The sequence below is a fragment of the Haemorhous mexicanus genome, chromosome Z, assembly GCF_027477595.1.
Source record: "Haemorhous mexicanus isolate bHaeMex1 chromosome Z, bHaeMex1.pri, whole genome shotgun sequence".
In the NCBI taxonomy this organism is placed as follows: Eukaryota; Metazoa; Chordata; class Aves; order Passeriformes; family Fringillidae; genus Haemorhous; species Haemorhous mexicanus.
The window spans coordinates 61,121,678-61,135,632 of record NC_082381.1 but is presented as its reverse complement, the minus strand read 5'-3'; the positions used below and the strand labels follow the sequence as shown (position 1 = coordinate 61,135,632).

Genomic DNA, 13,955 nt, shown 5'->3' with positions numbered 1-13,955 from the left:
ACAAGCTCTGAAATGTTGAACACGTTTTCTTAAAAGGCTGATTTATATATCTATGTTTATGTATTTCATCAAATGTCTTTTTAATTTCAAGTTGAAATGCAGGCAGTTCTGCTTTTTCATTGTGCCTGTGACTATAATCTACTTTTTTACAGTTCTTTTTGTGCTACTGGTAGCACTATTCATTTGGTGGAGTGCAAAAGGTACATAGCAAATTGTCAATGGGTATTTAGGTTTATTTGAAAAAAAGCCTTATCTCTGACTGACATTCATACTATCGGAAAACAGTATTGAGAATAGGAATTTTATTCACAAAAATTACTAAATTTGGGTTTTACATTATGAATGTTGCAAGCCCATTACATAGCAGTGTAAAGTCTTTCTCCAGTAGGATTTGGAATGTGAACAAATGTCTGAGAATAAAAATCCATGAAAACTGTAATCAAACTAATGAAACTTTTCATGTTGTAAAGTTTATGTCTGCCAAATTATAAAATATTTATGAAAATCATAAAATATTGCCATATTAATTCAGAAAATTTCTTGTAAATAATTCAAGCAAGTTACTTGAGTCCTGAGTTCCTAAATTCAGCTTTTCTAACTTTTCTCTTTATTAGAATTATAGCATAAATCTTTCTATTACATTAGCACACAGAAAAATGTCATGCAAGAATTTTTTCTCCATCAAGAACAACTTCAATACTAGAACTTAGTCTTGAGCTTTCCAAACAACCTAGACAACTCACTCTACAGTAAACATAAATTAGAAGAAAGGAAAAAAACAATCATTGCAAGAAATGAGAAAAATCCAAAAAAGCAAGTTCCAAGGTTCAACCAGTGAAATGGAAATAAAATTAGTTGCTGGTACATATGGGTAAAATGTCCATGAAGAAACTGCCATTCTCTGCCATCTCCCTCTGTTGGAAAAGTCACCTGCAGCATTCAACTGTAAAACGCAGTCAGACATAAAAATCCTTAGTACTGTAAATTCTACAAGGGCATGCAGACACCCTTAGTACCAGGTGTCTTAAAAATCAATTACAAAACATGTTCCATGAGAAGTAGGAAAATCATAGCAGGTAGCTTTTTCTAAATTTAAACAAACTTTCTTTCATTCCAAAACTGACAGCTTCCATCTTTCCCAGCCCTGAGATAAGATGGAGATTTTTCTGATCCAGAAAGACGCAATTCCCCAATGAAATTCTTTTAATTAGTGCAAAAGGAAAAGTCCCTATGGAAGGCACAAGCCTTTCTTCCCCCCCAGTTTCCCAGAACTTCAGCTAAATAGCTATCAGGTTACTTTTCAGAACAATTTAAAGAGCAGCTGACAGAGGCAGTAAGGTGTGGTCCTGTTCTTCAGCTCAACATCTGAACTGCAAAAGGGGAAGGGAAGTAGAAAATTCAACAGGATGAAAGCAAACGTTGAAGCTTCATTTTTATGAAACTCAGTCTACAAACAATGCTAAATACAGCTATGTAAGCTTTTATCCCCTTTGTCATAGCTATTTAAAAGGCAACTATCATTCATAAGCTCTTCTGAAATCCTCCCTTCTAGTTTCTAAAAGAAAACCAAACCAACAAACTCCACAAAAAATCCACACATATGAAGACAACAATTCTAAAATCACCATCTTCCATAAGATGGGCACCCTTTCTCTATATGCAAAATCACAAAAGATATAAAAAACTTATCTCCATGAGCACTGCAGCAGGCAGCTATGAACTCAGCAGATCTGCAGAAAATAACCCAAAGGTTTTATCAGATCAAATGCTGAAACTAAGCCAATAAATATTGAATACACTGTATAAAAACGGAAAGTTTATGCAATATGTAAATTATCCCCATTCAAAGTACTAATAAAGCTTCTTTTAATCTTGTATGATGTTTTAGCACTGCCCTTCCAGACAGGCCACTTATAAGCTAAAGAAAACATACAGAGCTAGAAAGCATGACCAGTGAAAAAAACGGGTAGTTTTTATGGCTAGATGGAAGATTCGTGAGTGACCTTGTTACAGTTACTAGATAATGTGGAAATACATTCAAGGCTGTAAAACAGAGAACAATGAATTGTTCAAAAGATCTTTGAGCTTTAAGACAAAGCATGGCAGTGCTTAAGAGCAATCAGTGTGATATAGACTGGTGTATAGGAAGCCATTTGTAGCCTTACCATTTCACTGCAGTTATTTAGGCAACATAACCAAACCATAAAGAATGGATGAAGTACGGGTTATCCTGCCCTAAATAATGAGGAACAATAAGGAGGCCTTCCTTCCAATTCCTGTCAAATCACGTGAAACATAAAATCAAAGAAGAACAGAAGAGATTAAATAATTTCATTCTGCCATACACCAAAAGAAAGATATATATGTATGTATGTATGTATTCTCCCATGGTGTAACAGATGCACATATTTTTAACTACTGCCAACACAAAGCAGTACAGCAACTTGATTTATTACATGCAGATTCTTCTGCATTGTTGCTAAACAGTACACTGGTCCGAAATTACTAAAATACTTAAAAAACTATACATTATGTAAACAAAACATAAATAAGACAGCATAGTTCTTTGTACATATTATTTAGTACAGGTTTTTAGGAGTTCAGGAATATGTACAATTCTATACTGTAGATTGCATTTTTACAATGCATTTTTTTTTTTTAAGGAACAAGCCAAAAATAAATTTGACAAATAAAAAGGAGATATATACTGTCATAAACACACTGACAAACAGTCCATAGTGTAAGATAGAACATGTGCAAATGGTGAGATTTCTCCAAACTGTTAAATGAATTAATTGGTCATCTCTGAGCCTTTTACTAGAGAACTTTCTGAAAACTTCTGACAAACTAAAATTTTTCTTTCTCCACATCCCCACAGGTAAACAGGTAAGAACTGTAACCTTGTTAATATTGAGTAAATCAATTGTTTAAAACATTGTAAGAAATTTTTCAATAGTTAACAACTTCCAAAGTTTGAAGAATGCCCCAGAATTTCAAAGTGGCTCATTTCCAGTAAATTCAGGGTGCAGCTTTGTCAGGTTTATCAAAGCAAGATGACTGAGATGCAGGGAAGACCGCAGTAGCATTTCTGCTGGTGGAATTAACAACAGGAAGTAGTGATGAAGACAGGGAAGGAACTTTTGGTGCTGAAGTATTTAGAGCATTCAGTATGGCTCCCTCTGGACTGACCAACAGTTTTTTGATAGGACCATCTAGCTGAAACACTGATGTGTTGCTTGGTAAATGAGAGTTCGGAGGATGAACAGCAGAAACAGATGATGTAGCTACATTAATGGGAGACTTTGTCACTGAAGACACAGACAGAGTTACTGCAGACAGTGAAGTACATGAGCTAGCTGGAGTACTAAATATCTGGGGAGTTGCATGTACGATGGGTAAAGCATCTGCAGCTCCAAAAGAGTTCACAATTTTTGTAGAGCTTTTCAAAGGATGTTTTGGTATTTGCCAACTTAATGCATGACTTGGTGCTAGGATGATTTTTGAGGTTACTGGATTAACAGTTGGTACACCTTGAGGCTCTTGACCATGGTTAATTGTTAAAGGAGTCTGTTTTGTATTACAGGAGAGAAGAAGAACATGGCTGCCAGCTCCAAGCCCTTGTAGTGGAACAACAAAACGAGTACCATTAATCACTATCTGAGTTCCAGGTGCCAAAGGCATACAAGTGTTAATGACTATTTTCTGTTGAGTGAAGGGTTCATTCAATGGAATTCCTCCTGTTTTGCTTGTTACAGGGGGCAAAGCTTCGGACATCTGAATGGCAGAAGCACAAGCATAATCATGACTTTGTTTCTCTGTAGTAGGAGGCCCCTGCTGATATTGTAGGGTGGAAAGACTGGGAAAACTAATTACTTCACCTGTATTTGGTGATGGAGGGGGCAAAACACTCTGGGGTTTGTGAATACCTGCATGACTTGACACAGCAGCTGAAATTCCTGATGACTGAAACTGAACCAGTGTGGGCAACTGCCTTTTTGGTACTGGAAGAGGAGGCGGAACTGCTGCCAACTGAGCAACTGTATGTAACACCTTGTGGGGGGTGGCTGCAGGTCCAGGCAAGCTAATGACTGGAAATTGCAGAGGAGATGCTAAGTTTTGAGGAGATACTGTTGGCTGTGTTGAAATCAGCACAGACGAAGCAAGATGTCCTGTCTTCACAGTTGATATACCCACAGTATTTCCAATATTTGATGTACAAAGTCGATTACCCAGAACTGGTCTTATTCTTGAGGGATCATTGCCACCAATCAAGACAGTAGGCTGTGCCCCAGAGGAAGCTCCACTTGATGTAACTGAAACAGATTCTACTTGTGCATTTGCTGTTGTCATTGTAAAGGCATTTTCAGCTTTTGCAACACATACAGATTCATTAGCTGACACAGCAAACCTTGGAACAGGAACCACAGTACTACTTGTCAAGGATGGGGCCGAGGCCATCCTCTTCTTGTCTTCTCCTTTAGAAACACCAGAGTGCAATATATTAACTGGTACAGCCTCCTGTGCACTGCCTTTAGTATTTACAATGGTCTGACCTATATTTAGTCCAATTTTCACATCTTTTACTTGAGCAATAGTTGGTGATGAGTTTATTCGTATTGGTGCTCCTACTGTAGATGGGATCAAAACCAACTGTGGGTGCTCTGTGGCATTAACAAAGGTTTTGGTCAGGGAAGAAGGAAGTTTCTGTTTCAATGACTCTGCAACTAGATTGGTTGTTGATGGGCCATTGGCAATTTGTGTGTTAATGAAAACCAGCTTCTGAGCATTAACAGCAGTGGATGCTGGACAGGGTATAATATTGACCCCTGAGGCCCCAGAAGAAGGTAAAATTGGTGGATTTGTGATTAATGTAAATTTCTGGACTGAAGTACCACTGATTAACTCTCCATTTGTTGCAGAATTTGACTCAGATTGTGTAACAGGTTTTGTTTTCCCTTTAGTATCCCCCTGCACAGAAGAATTTGGTGTTTTAACAATATTACTTTGACCAATGCCAGTCACACTAACAAGGCTGTTTGGAGCTGCTGACACCAAATTGCTAGCTAATGGAATGGAGGATAAAGAAGAAGACACATGGCAGGAGTCCTTGCTTACTCGACACAAAGAATCCCAAACAGCCGGCTGCTGTAGTGTGAATTTGGTATTTTTCTCCATTGCCTGGGTAAAATCAGCAGGGGAAGCTGGAATGTTAACAAAAGAAGTTGTTGAGGGGGCAAATCCAGAAGGAGATGATTGTCCAATATGTGGGAGACTAGATGTGGCTGTTGCTACAAATGGAAGACTAGAGCATGATACTGCTGTGGTTTTTGGCACAAGAAAGGCCTGAAATTGAGATGCGTAAGTGAAAACTGAACTAGTACATAAACTACTAGGTGAAATCTGGTCTGGGTTTGTTTGCACTTTAACAATTCCAGTGTTTCCACCTCGTGTTGTGACCAGGATAGATTGTGATTCTCTTACACACACTGTCTTTAATTCTTGCTTAGTTTCAAGGGAGTCAGTTTGCTGCTGTGATGCTAGACTGTGAGAGGCAGAATCAGTGGTTGTAGATGCACTTAATACTGTTGCTGGTGTCAAGGACTGGCTAGCTGTGGCAAGAGTAGGTGAAGCCAAAGACACAGGCAATGTAGCAGTCGAAACTGTAGTCTTGAATTTGTCACTGTCACTTTGGCTTACCTTAATTATTGCTAAGTTATCTGCTGAAGTTACACTAGACAGTGGTTGTGTAGTGTTCATGGGACTAGTCACTTGTGATGAGTGGGTAGTATTCTTGCTAAAAACTGTAGTGGGTGACTGAGCGGCATTTGGAGGGCTTGTCACCAGAACAGGTGTTAAAGAAACACTGACATTTGGCATTTTTGGTAAAGATGTACAGTGCATCTCATATGACTTCTGTTGTAGTGACTGAATATCCTTGGACACAATTTTTTCTTCTTTCTGCTGAAGAAGAAAATTCTTGGGTAAAATAAGAACTTGTTGCATGACTTTTTCTCCATTTTTAGGGTCAATCATAGCTTGCATTTGAATTTTCACTGAGCTGTTGGGAACGTCTATTGGTACACAGTGGCCATTTGGCATTTTGTATACCATTTGTAAAGGAGTCTTTGAACTGGCCTGGCAGGGCAATGCTGGCTTGATCAGTGATGATTCCAAAGCTGGTAAAGCCGACTTTTCAGAAGTAGATAAGTTCATGCCTACAGGAGGCAACAGTTGATTTGTTAAGGTCACTTTGTTCCCAGTATTCTTGGCAAGCAAAGCTTGGATGGGTTTGGTCCCTTTCAGAAAGTTTGATACTGATGTTGCAGGATCTGTCAAGGAAAGCAACTCTAGAGTTGACCCTTCAAATTGTTTCAGCTCAGTCAAGCAACTATCCAACTGCAGGCTACTTTCTGAACTCTGGACCACAGCCTCATTAGTGCTCAGTTTAGCTTTCTTCCTCGGTGAAAGCTCATTAGTGTTTTGATCCAGGCAACTATTTTGCTTGAACTGTCGTTTAATGCATTTAGGCAGTGTCTTCTGTATCTCTTTAGAAGCTGATTCTTTTTTCAGAATTCTGTTTTTTCCTGCAGGTAAATTCATCTCTAATAGTTTCATTTCATCTGCAAGGATATTAAAACAGAAACTATGTTTTACATGTTTGCAACTGACATCCCTATAAAACAGTTTTACAGTGTCTCACTAAAGGCAATACACTAGTTTGCAAGAGTAAAGTTATGTGGAAGGAAATGTAATTTTTTAAAGGACCTGTTCAAGGACTTCTGCTATACAAAAAGGGGGCAATAAGGAAAGGAGAGGAAACAATAAACAAGAACATACATGGACTGAAACCTGACCAGCAATGGGAGACAGGAAAACCAAACCTGGTCAGTTAATTGATACCAGTATGTGAAAGCATGAAAATGTATATTCCAGCCTCGAGGCTATCTTGAGGGGGAAAAACAGAAAAGCCAGGAAAAAAAATATACAGAGACATAGATCCAACCAAACAAAAATGTCAAGAAACAACTTCACGAACCACACCAATTAATCGGCTATCAGGAAACTGCAGAGGCCTCTTGCAGGAAGATAACTTTCTGAACCTAATATGATTATAAACCAGGGGAGATCCTGAAGATGGAGCCAGGAGGGGTAAGGGAATTGGTACAGCTATACAACCCATGAAGCAATGTGTAGAGATAAGGGGAGCTGCAAGGACAGCTGCAAGAGGTTACAGCCTTTGGGCCTCATCACAGCTGCTGGGGGGTGAGTGTCTGTATCCTCCCCAAATGCAGTGAGTGTGTATTCACTGATATTCCAGTGAATACACACTCACTGGATTTGTGGAGGATACAGCTAGACCAGCTGGTGAGCAGGAGGTCCTGGGGGTCTGGGCTGGCCGAACAGGTGGACTTGTGAAAGGGGGATGCCTGTGGGACAAAGATGTGGATGCCATGTTTCATACTGAGCATCAAGCTGGACTAGCCAGTGAACAGGGGATGGATGAAGTGGTAAGAGGCTGAAGATGCATGCAGGAGGGCCAGGTCAACAGAAGGGCCATGCATTGAGGTTTTGATTGCATGGGGCTGCACGGGGTCCTCTCTGAGGAGAGAGGCCAGGAACTGCTTCTGCCAGACACAGCTGGCTCCAAAACAAATCCACTACAGGACATGGCTGCAAATAGAGCCTGTCAGCCAAGCTGGTGATGTCTCATGGATAATGCTCTGCAGAAGCATGTGATAGAATGGACTGAGGAAAAAATGTAGAAACACAATTCTGTAGACACCAAGGTCAGGAAAGAAGGAGAGGTAACAGGTGCTCCAGGTACTGGAATGGAATGGATTCCCCTGCAACCCAGTAAGACCCCTGATCAAGCAGGTTTACCTGCTCCCATGGAGGACCATGCTGGAACAAGTATGTATATTGAAGATGCATGAGGACCCCACTCTACTGCAGGTGAGTAGAATGCCTTGAAGGAAGTTGCAGCCCATGAAGAGCCCATCCAGAAGCAGGTTCCTGACAGGAACTGTGGCATATGGGAGATCCACACTAGTACAGTCTTATGCTGAAAAACTCTAGCCTATGGAGAGGACCCACAATGATGCAGTTTGGGAAGCACTGAATTCCACAGGGGGGACCTCACACTGGAGCAGGCATGATGAAGGAGCAGAAGAGACTAACTGTTATGAACTGACCTCAATCCCCAGATTCAATCTTTCCTATGATATTTGACAAGGGAGGAGGTGGAAGAACTGGGAAGGAAGAAAAGCCTTGGAAGAAAGTGGATATGTGAAAGGGAGAGGTTTAGGTTTTGTATTTGTTTCTCACCATTCTACTCTATTCTTAATTGACAAAAAATTAAATTAATTCTCCTGAAATGAGTCAGTTTTGAATGTGTCAGTAACTGGTGAATGATCTCCCTTGTCTGTATCTTGACTGTTAAGCTTTTCCATACTGTTTTCTCTCCCTAGTCTCTTAAGGAAGGGAGGGGTAACAGTGGTAGGGCAGGCATCTGGCAGCTGGCCAAGGTCAACCCACCATAAAAGTAAATTCCACACAGATCTATGTTGTCACAGAGTTAAGCACAAAAAATGGCAAACACTTCAATAAAGCATAATTTTCATCTTGGTCATGTTTGCCCCCTTCAAGTCTACATCTGACAGCTATGCACCACAAGCCATTTTCATATTATCAGTGGTAGAGTTAAGGTAAAAAGTAGGACTCAAACTCACATGGAAAAATTAGGTTCCCAAATGAACTCAATTCAGCTCCTGAACCAAGTTCAAACTACTGAATTCCAATAAATGCTTACCATTGTCTGAGTGATCTTTTTTGAGAACTTCTATATGTTCTGCAGACTCTGATGATTTACCGCATACTACTGCAAAAGATTCTTTGCCAGAATCAACTTCACTTTCATCATTACTCCACAATTCTCTTGTAAATTTATCATGGTCTGGATGTCTTTTAAAGTCATCATAGTCCTTCTTCAATCTAGACCTTAAAAATAACAAAACTAACTTTACTAAAAAACCACACTTTTAAACATTAATTTTATTTATATTTGCTGCCAAACAAAAAGAAACAAAAAGCTTATGTAGTTTTAATTGCCTGTGCCCTTCAAATAATTACAGTGTAGCCCTGTCTGCAAGTCTCTAAAACCAGAAAATGTGAAATGAGAGCAATGTCCCTTACTTTACCAAAACTGAATTTCATTAAGCCCTCTAACAATAGCATAAAGACTTAGTGAAATGACCATCACGGTTTGCTGTATACATATTCCTTTCCCTCCTTCATCTTTCGCGTGACAAATATACCTGTACGGACTTGAGTATTAACTGTAAAAAGTCTACTTCTTACTTTGAAGGCAACCCCAAGAAAAGAATTCAGTAAATAATGTTTTTCTTAAACACATCAGGCCTCTGGCTCAGCTATGAGACTGTATCGTAACTTTCTCCTTAAGAACACTTTCTTATCTCTGGCCCATTAGAACAGCTGTTGCTATCAGTTCCATAAGTTCACGCTCCACTAAAGAATGTGCATATGACAGAAATACATAGATACTTCACTCATTTGAACACCATTCATAAACACACCCACTCACCTTGATACTGCTAACCTATATATGTTTTCATTGTCCCTTCTTCTAAACCATTGTTTACATGGAATGTAGTCGCTATTTTAGTGTACCAATACATTGAATTTCAATTGAACTTCAGGATTCAGCTGGTGCTAACCAACACAATGCCCAGGATTATTTAGGAAATGAATAAATAGATTATAGCAATTAACACCTTGTGTGGAATAGAATCCAGACTATTCTGGACCTAACCCTTATGACAGTAACAGTAAGATCTTAAATTTATTCATTGTTCTGCATTAGTATAACAATATTAGTATAAGACCTAACCCTTATGACAGTAACAGTAAGATCTTAAATTTATTCATTGTTCTGCATTAGTATAACAGTTGTTTGCATTGAATGCAGTAAGGGCCAGCTGCTCTCTATGAGATGTAGAGTGAGGAGCCATGAATGATGTCGCTGCTGGTAGTGCATGAGCTTCACCAGTCACCAAGCTATTCCACTCCCCCTGAATGTGGCTGCAGGGCAGGCCTAAGGATGGTAACTGGCTTCAACCAAGAGTCCAGATTAACAGGCAAATTCCTGGTGCTGAGACAGGTCTGAGATCAAACTGGGAAGTCAATTCAATGTTTAAGATCAGGACCACGATCCTGCAGTGATAGCTGCCAGGGTCAGGACCCAGCTGAGTGATTTCTGCACAGCTCCACAGTGATGATGCAGGTAGAAGGTCAGTCTGCGGTCCAGTCCGGATGAGTAGGATCCATGGCCAGGCACAGTAACTGCTGTAGTTGAGCTGGAAATAGGCACACCCCCTGCAGAGACTGAAGACTGCAGAATGACCTGAAATGGGATCCTGGACCCATGGACAGGCGTCATATGGAAAGCCTGGTGGGGCTTCTAAGGTTCAGTGAGATCTAGTCATTTACTCCCAGCTTTGACACTCACTGAGAGCAGACATTGAAGCCTGTATAAAGATGTAGTGTGGACAATACTTCAACTCTGTCATCAGGATTTTGAGCTTGAAGTCTAGGTGAGAAACAACTATAGGAGCACACTGGGAACTAATACGATACTAAAGTTTGTGGATGTAATTTCCTTTTCTCTTTTGAGGAACTTCTGCTGTGAGGCCAGTGAACAATTGTAATCAGTGGGCACAAGTAACTTTCCCATTTAAATCTTGCTCTATTCAAATACAATTCAACATTATACTCTGTCATAATCTTGAAAAGACCAAAGACCAGAGGACCTTTCAGAAGGGAAAGAAAAGGATTTTGATCAAAAAGTCTGCTCCTACTAGTTAAAGACAAGAAGGAAGGAAGGATCGAATGACAGACAGACGGACAGACAGAAGGAAGGAAGGAAGGAAGTGGCGGAAGGAAGGAAGTGGCGAAAGTGGCAGAAGGGGCGGAAGGAAGGGGCGGAAGGGAGGAAGGGAGGAAGGAAGGGGCGGAAGGAAGGGGCGGAAGGAAGGAAGGAAGGGAGGAAGGAAGGGAGGAAGGGAGGAAGGAAGGAAGGAAGGAAGGAAGGAAGGAAGGAAGGAAGGAAGGAAGAAGGAAGAAAGGGGCGGAAGGAAGGAAGGGGCGGAAGGAAGGAAGGGGCGGAAGGGAGGAAGGGGCGGAAGGGAGGAAGGGGCGGAAGGGAGGAAGGGGCGGAAGGGAGGAAGGGGCGGAAGGGGCGGAAGGAAGGAAGGGGCAGAAGAAGGAAGGAAGGAAGTGGCGGAAGAAGGAAGGAAGGGGTGGAAGGAAGGAAGGAAGGGGCAGAAGGAAGGAAGGGGCGGGCGGAAGGAAGGAAGGGGCGGAAGGAAGGGGTGGAAGGAAGGGGCGGAAGGAAGGGGCGGAAGGAAGGGGCGGAAGGAAGGAAGTGGAAGAAGGGTGGCGGAAGTGGTGGAAGGAAAAGTCCAGGCTCTTATTACATGCTGTGGCATCTGGAGGAACCAGATGCCACAGTGTTGCCCAGCCCTTCACAGCTTGGAAGCTAAACACTGTTATTCAACTAGTAGATGTTAGTACCTCGCTGAGACACCCTGTAGACAGAGCAGCTGCAGTGAGACTTATGGGGGGGGAACTGATGTTTACATCATTATAGCAAATTTTGCTCAATTGCTTTTTCCCTTTTATATGACACCTTTCTTCACCACTGTCATTGGTGCTACACACCTGCTTAGCAGCTGCATAATGAATCAGACCAAGACAGTGACCTAGAATCCCCCCTACCTCTTTCTTTTCTCCCCATGATTCATAAACATCACTCTTCAGATGGACCTGGTCCCTGGTATGCTATGTGTATGTCCAAACAGTTTTATCACGGAAATACTCAGGCTTTCCTCGTTGAATATACTAGCATTACAGCGTAAAACATACACACTAAAACCAGGAGTTGAATTCAGGTAATTTCCGAAGTTATTTTGCACTCCAAGTGCACATTTCTCTAGCTACAAGCACACACATACGTAAGATCTCAACTACACTGTTCCAGACTAAAATTTACTCCTATCAATCACAGCTACCATTTAACACACTTTGCATGACAGTTCCATGTTCTATAACCATATTGATGCAACACTGACAACAAACAGAAGCTAGAAGCTCCGAGAAAGTTATGATCTTCTTGCCATTACTCAGACCTGGTGGGATGTGACTGGAGTGTGACTGCTGATGGCCACAGGCTCTCCAGAAGTGACAGGTGAGGAAAGAGAGAGGCAGAGGGATCGCCCTCTACATCAGGAGGCAAGACTGAGTGGGAAGAGCTGTCTCTGAAGAGCAGCCACCAGCAGGTCAAAAGCCTGTGGGTAAGGATCAGGGACTGAAGCAACAAAGGGAACCTTGTGGATGGTTTTAAGTACAGACTCCTGATCAAAGGGATCCTATTGATGAAGCCTTCTTGCTCCAGCCACAGGAGGCATCATGCTCACAGGCTCTTGTTCTCCTGGGGCACTTCAACCATCCCAAAATCTGCTGGGAAAGCAGCATAGCAAGCTGCAGGCAGGCCAGGAGACTCTTGGAAAGCATGAGGGATACCTTCTGGAGCAAAGGAATAGACAGCAGCCCTACCAGAGGGGATATAGTCCTGCTTCTGATGGGCACCAGCGGAAGCGAGCTGATCTTGAACATCAGGGTTGGAGGGAGTCTGGGCTGCAGTGATCACACACTGCTGGAGTTCGCAGTCCTGAGGGGTGTGGGCCAGGTGAGGAACAAAGTTAGGTCCCTGAACTTTAGGAAAGCAGACTTCCAGCTCTTCAAGGAGACAGCCAGTGAGATCCACTGGGAGACTTCCTTCAGGGACAAGGGAGTGGACCAGAGCTGGCAGATCTTTAAGGAAGTTTTCCAGCGAGCGCAAGAGCTGGCAATCTCCAGGAGCAAGAAACTGAGCAAGGAAGGCAAGGGAACAGCAGGGCTGAGTAGGGAACTGCTGGTCAGACTGAAGGGAAAGAAGCAAAGGGACAAAAGAAGCAGTTGAGCTAGAATGGGTGGCCCAGGAAGAGCTTGCAGAGACCTTGAAGAGATCAAGTTTGGTTGTGCAGGGTCAGGATGAGGAAGTCCAAAGCAAAACTGGAATTGATCTTGGCAAAGGACACAAAAAATAACAGGAAGGGCTTCTACAGGCACGTTAACCACAAAAGGAAGGCCAAAGAAGGTAAGCCCCTCTGATAAGTAAGGATGGAAACTGGTAACAATGAATAAGGAGAAGGCTGAGGTACTCAACATCATTTTGCCTCAGTCTCCAAGGGCAACATTTCTTCCCTAACCTCTTGAGAGGATGGACAGCAGGATGGGGATTGGGAGAATAAAGTCCCCCTCACTCTAAGTAAAGATCAGGTTCATGATCACCTGAAGAATGTGAATGTACCAAAGAGATGGAATTGGCTGATGTATTCTCCAAGCCACTTTCCATGATATTTGAAAAAATCTTGGCAGGTGAAGTCCCAGGTGGCAAGAAAAACATTGTACACATCTTAAAAAAAGGTTGAAAGAAGGACCTCTGGGACCCAGGTCTCACCTGTGATCTTCCTACCTCTGGTGAGGAAGATCACAGAACAGACCCTCCTAGAACCTGTGCTAAGGCACAGGGAGGTGATTTGAGACAGTCAGAACAGATGCACCAAGGGCAAGTCCTGCGTGACAAATTCAGTGTTCATCTAGGATGGACTGACTACATCAGTGGACACGGGAATGGCTACAGTCGTCATTTATCTGGATTTCTGTACAGCCTTTGACATGGTCCTCCCCCAAGATCCTTGTCTCTTAAATTGGAGAGACTGGGATTTGATAAGCAGACTGTTAGCTGGATAAGAAATTGGTTGGATGGTGGCATCCAGAGGGTAGTGGTCAATGGCACAGTGATGGATATCAGTGACAAGTAGTGTCCCTCAGGGGTC

The 13,955-nt window shown here is 42.0% G+C and overlaps 1 protein-coding gene across 4 annotated transcripts in view; it reads right to left on the bottom strand.

Annotated features, from left to right (window-relative positions):
* Positions 1-584: 584 nt before the first annotated feature.
* Positions 585-13,955, bottom strand: part of BRD10 (bromodomain containing 10) — a 51,242-nt gene continuing 37,871 nt past the window's right edge. For all 4 annotated transcript variants that reach the window (XM_059836750.1, XM_059836748.1, XM_059836749.1 and 1 more), the window contains 2 exons: positions 8,810-8,997; positions 585-6,620 (listed from right to left, as the gene is read on the bottom strand). In XM_059836750.1, coding sequence (XP_059692733.1) covers positions 3,019-6,620; positions 8,810-8,997 — 3,790 coding nt within the window. In that variant the 3' untranslated portion in view covers positions 585-3,018. The remainder of the gene's footprint in view (positions 6,621-8,809; positions 8,998-13,955) is intronic.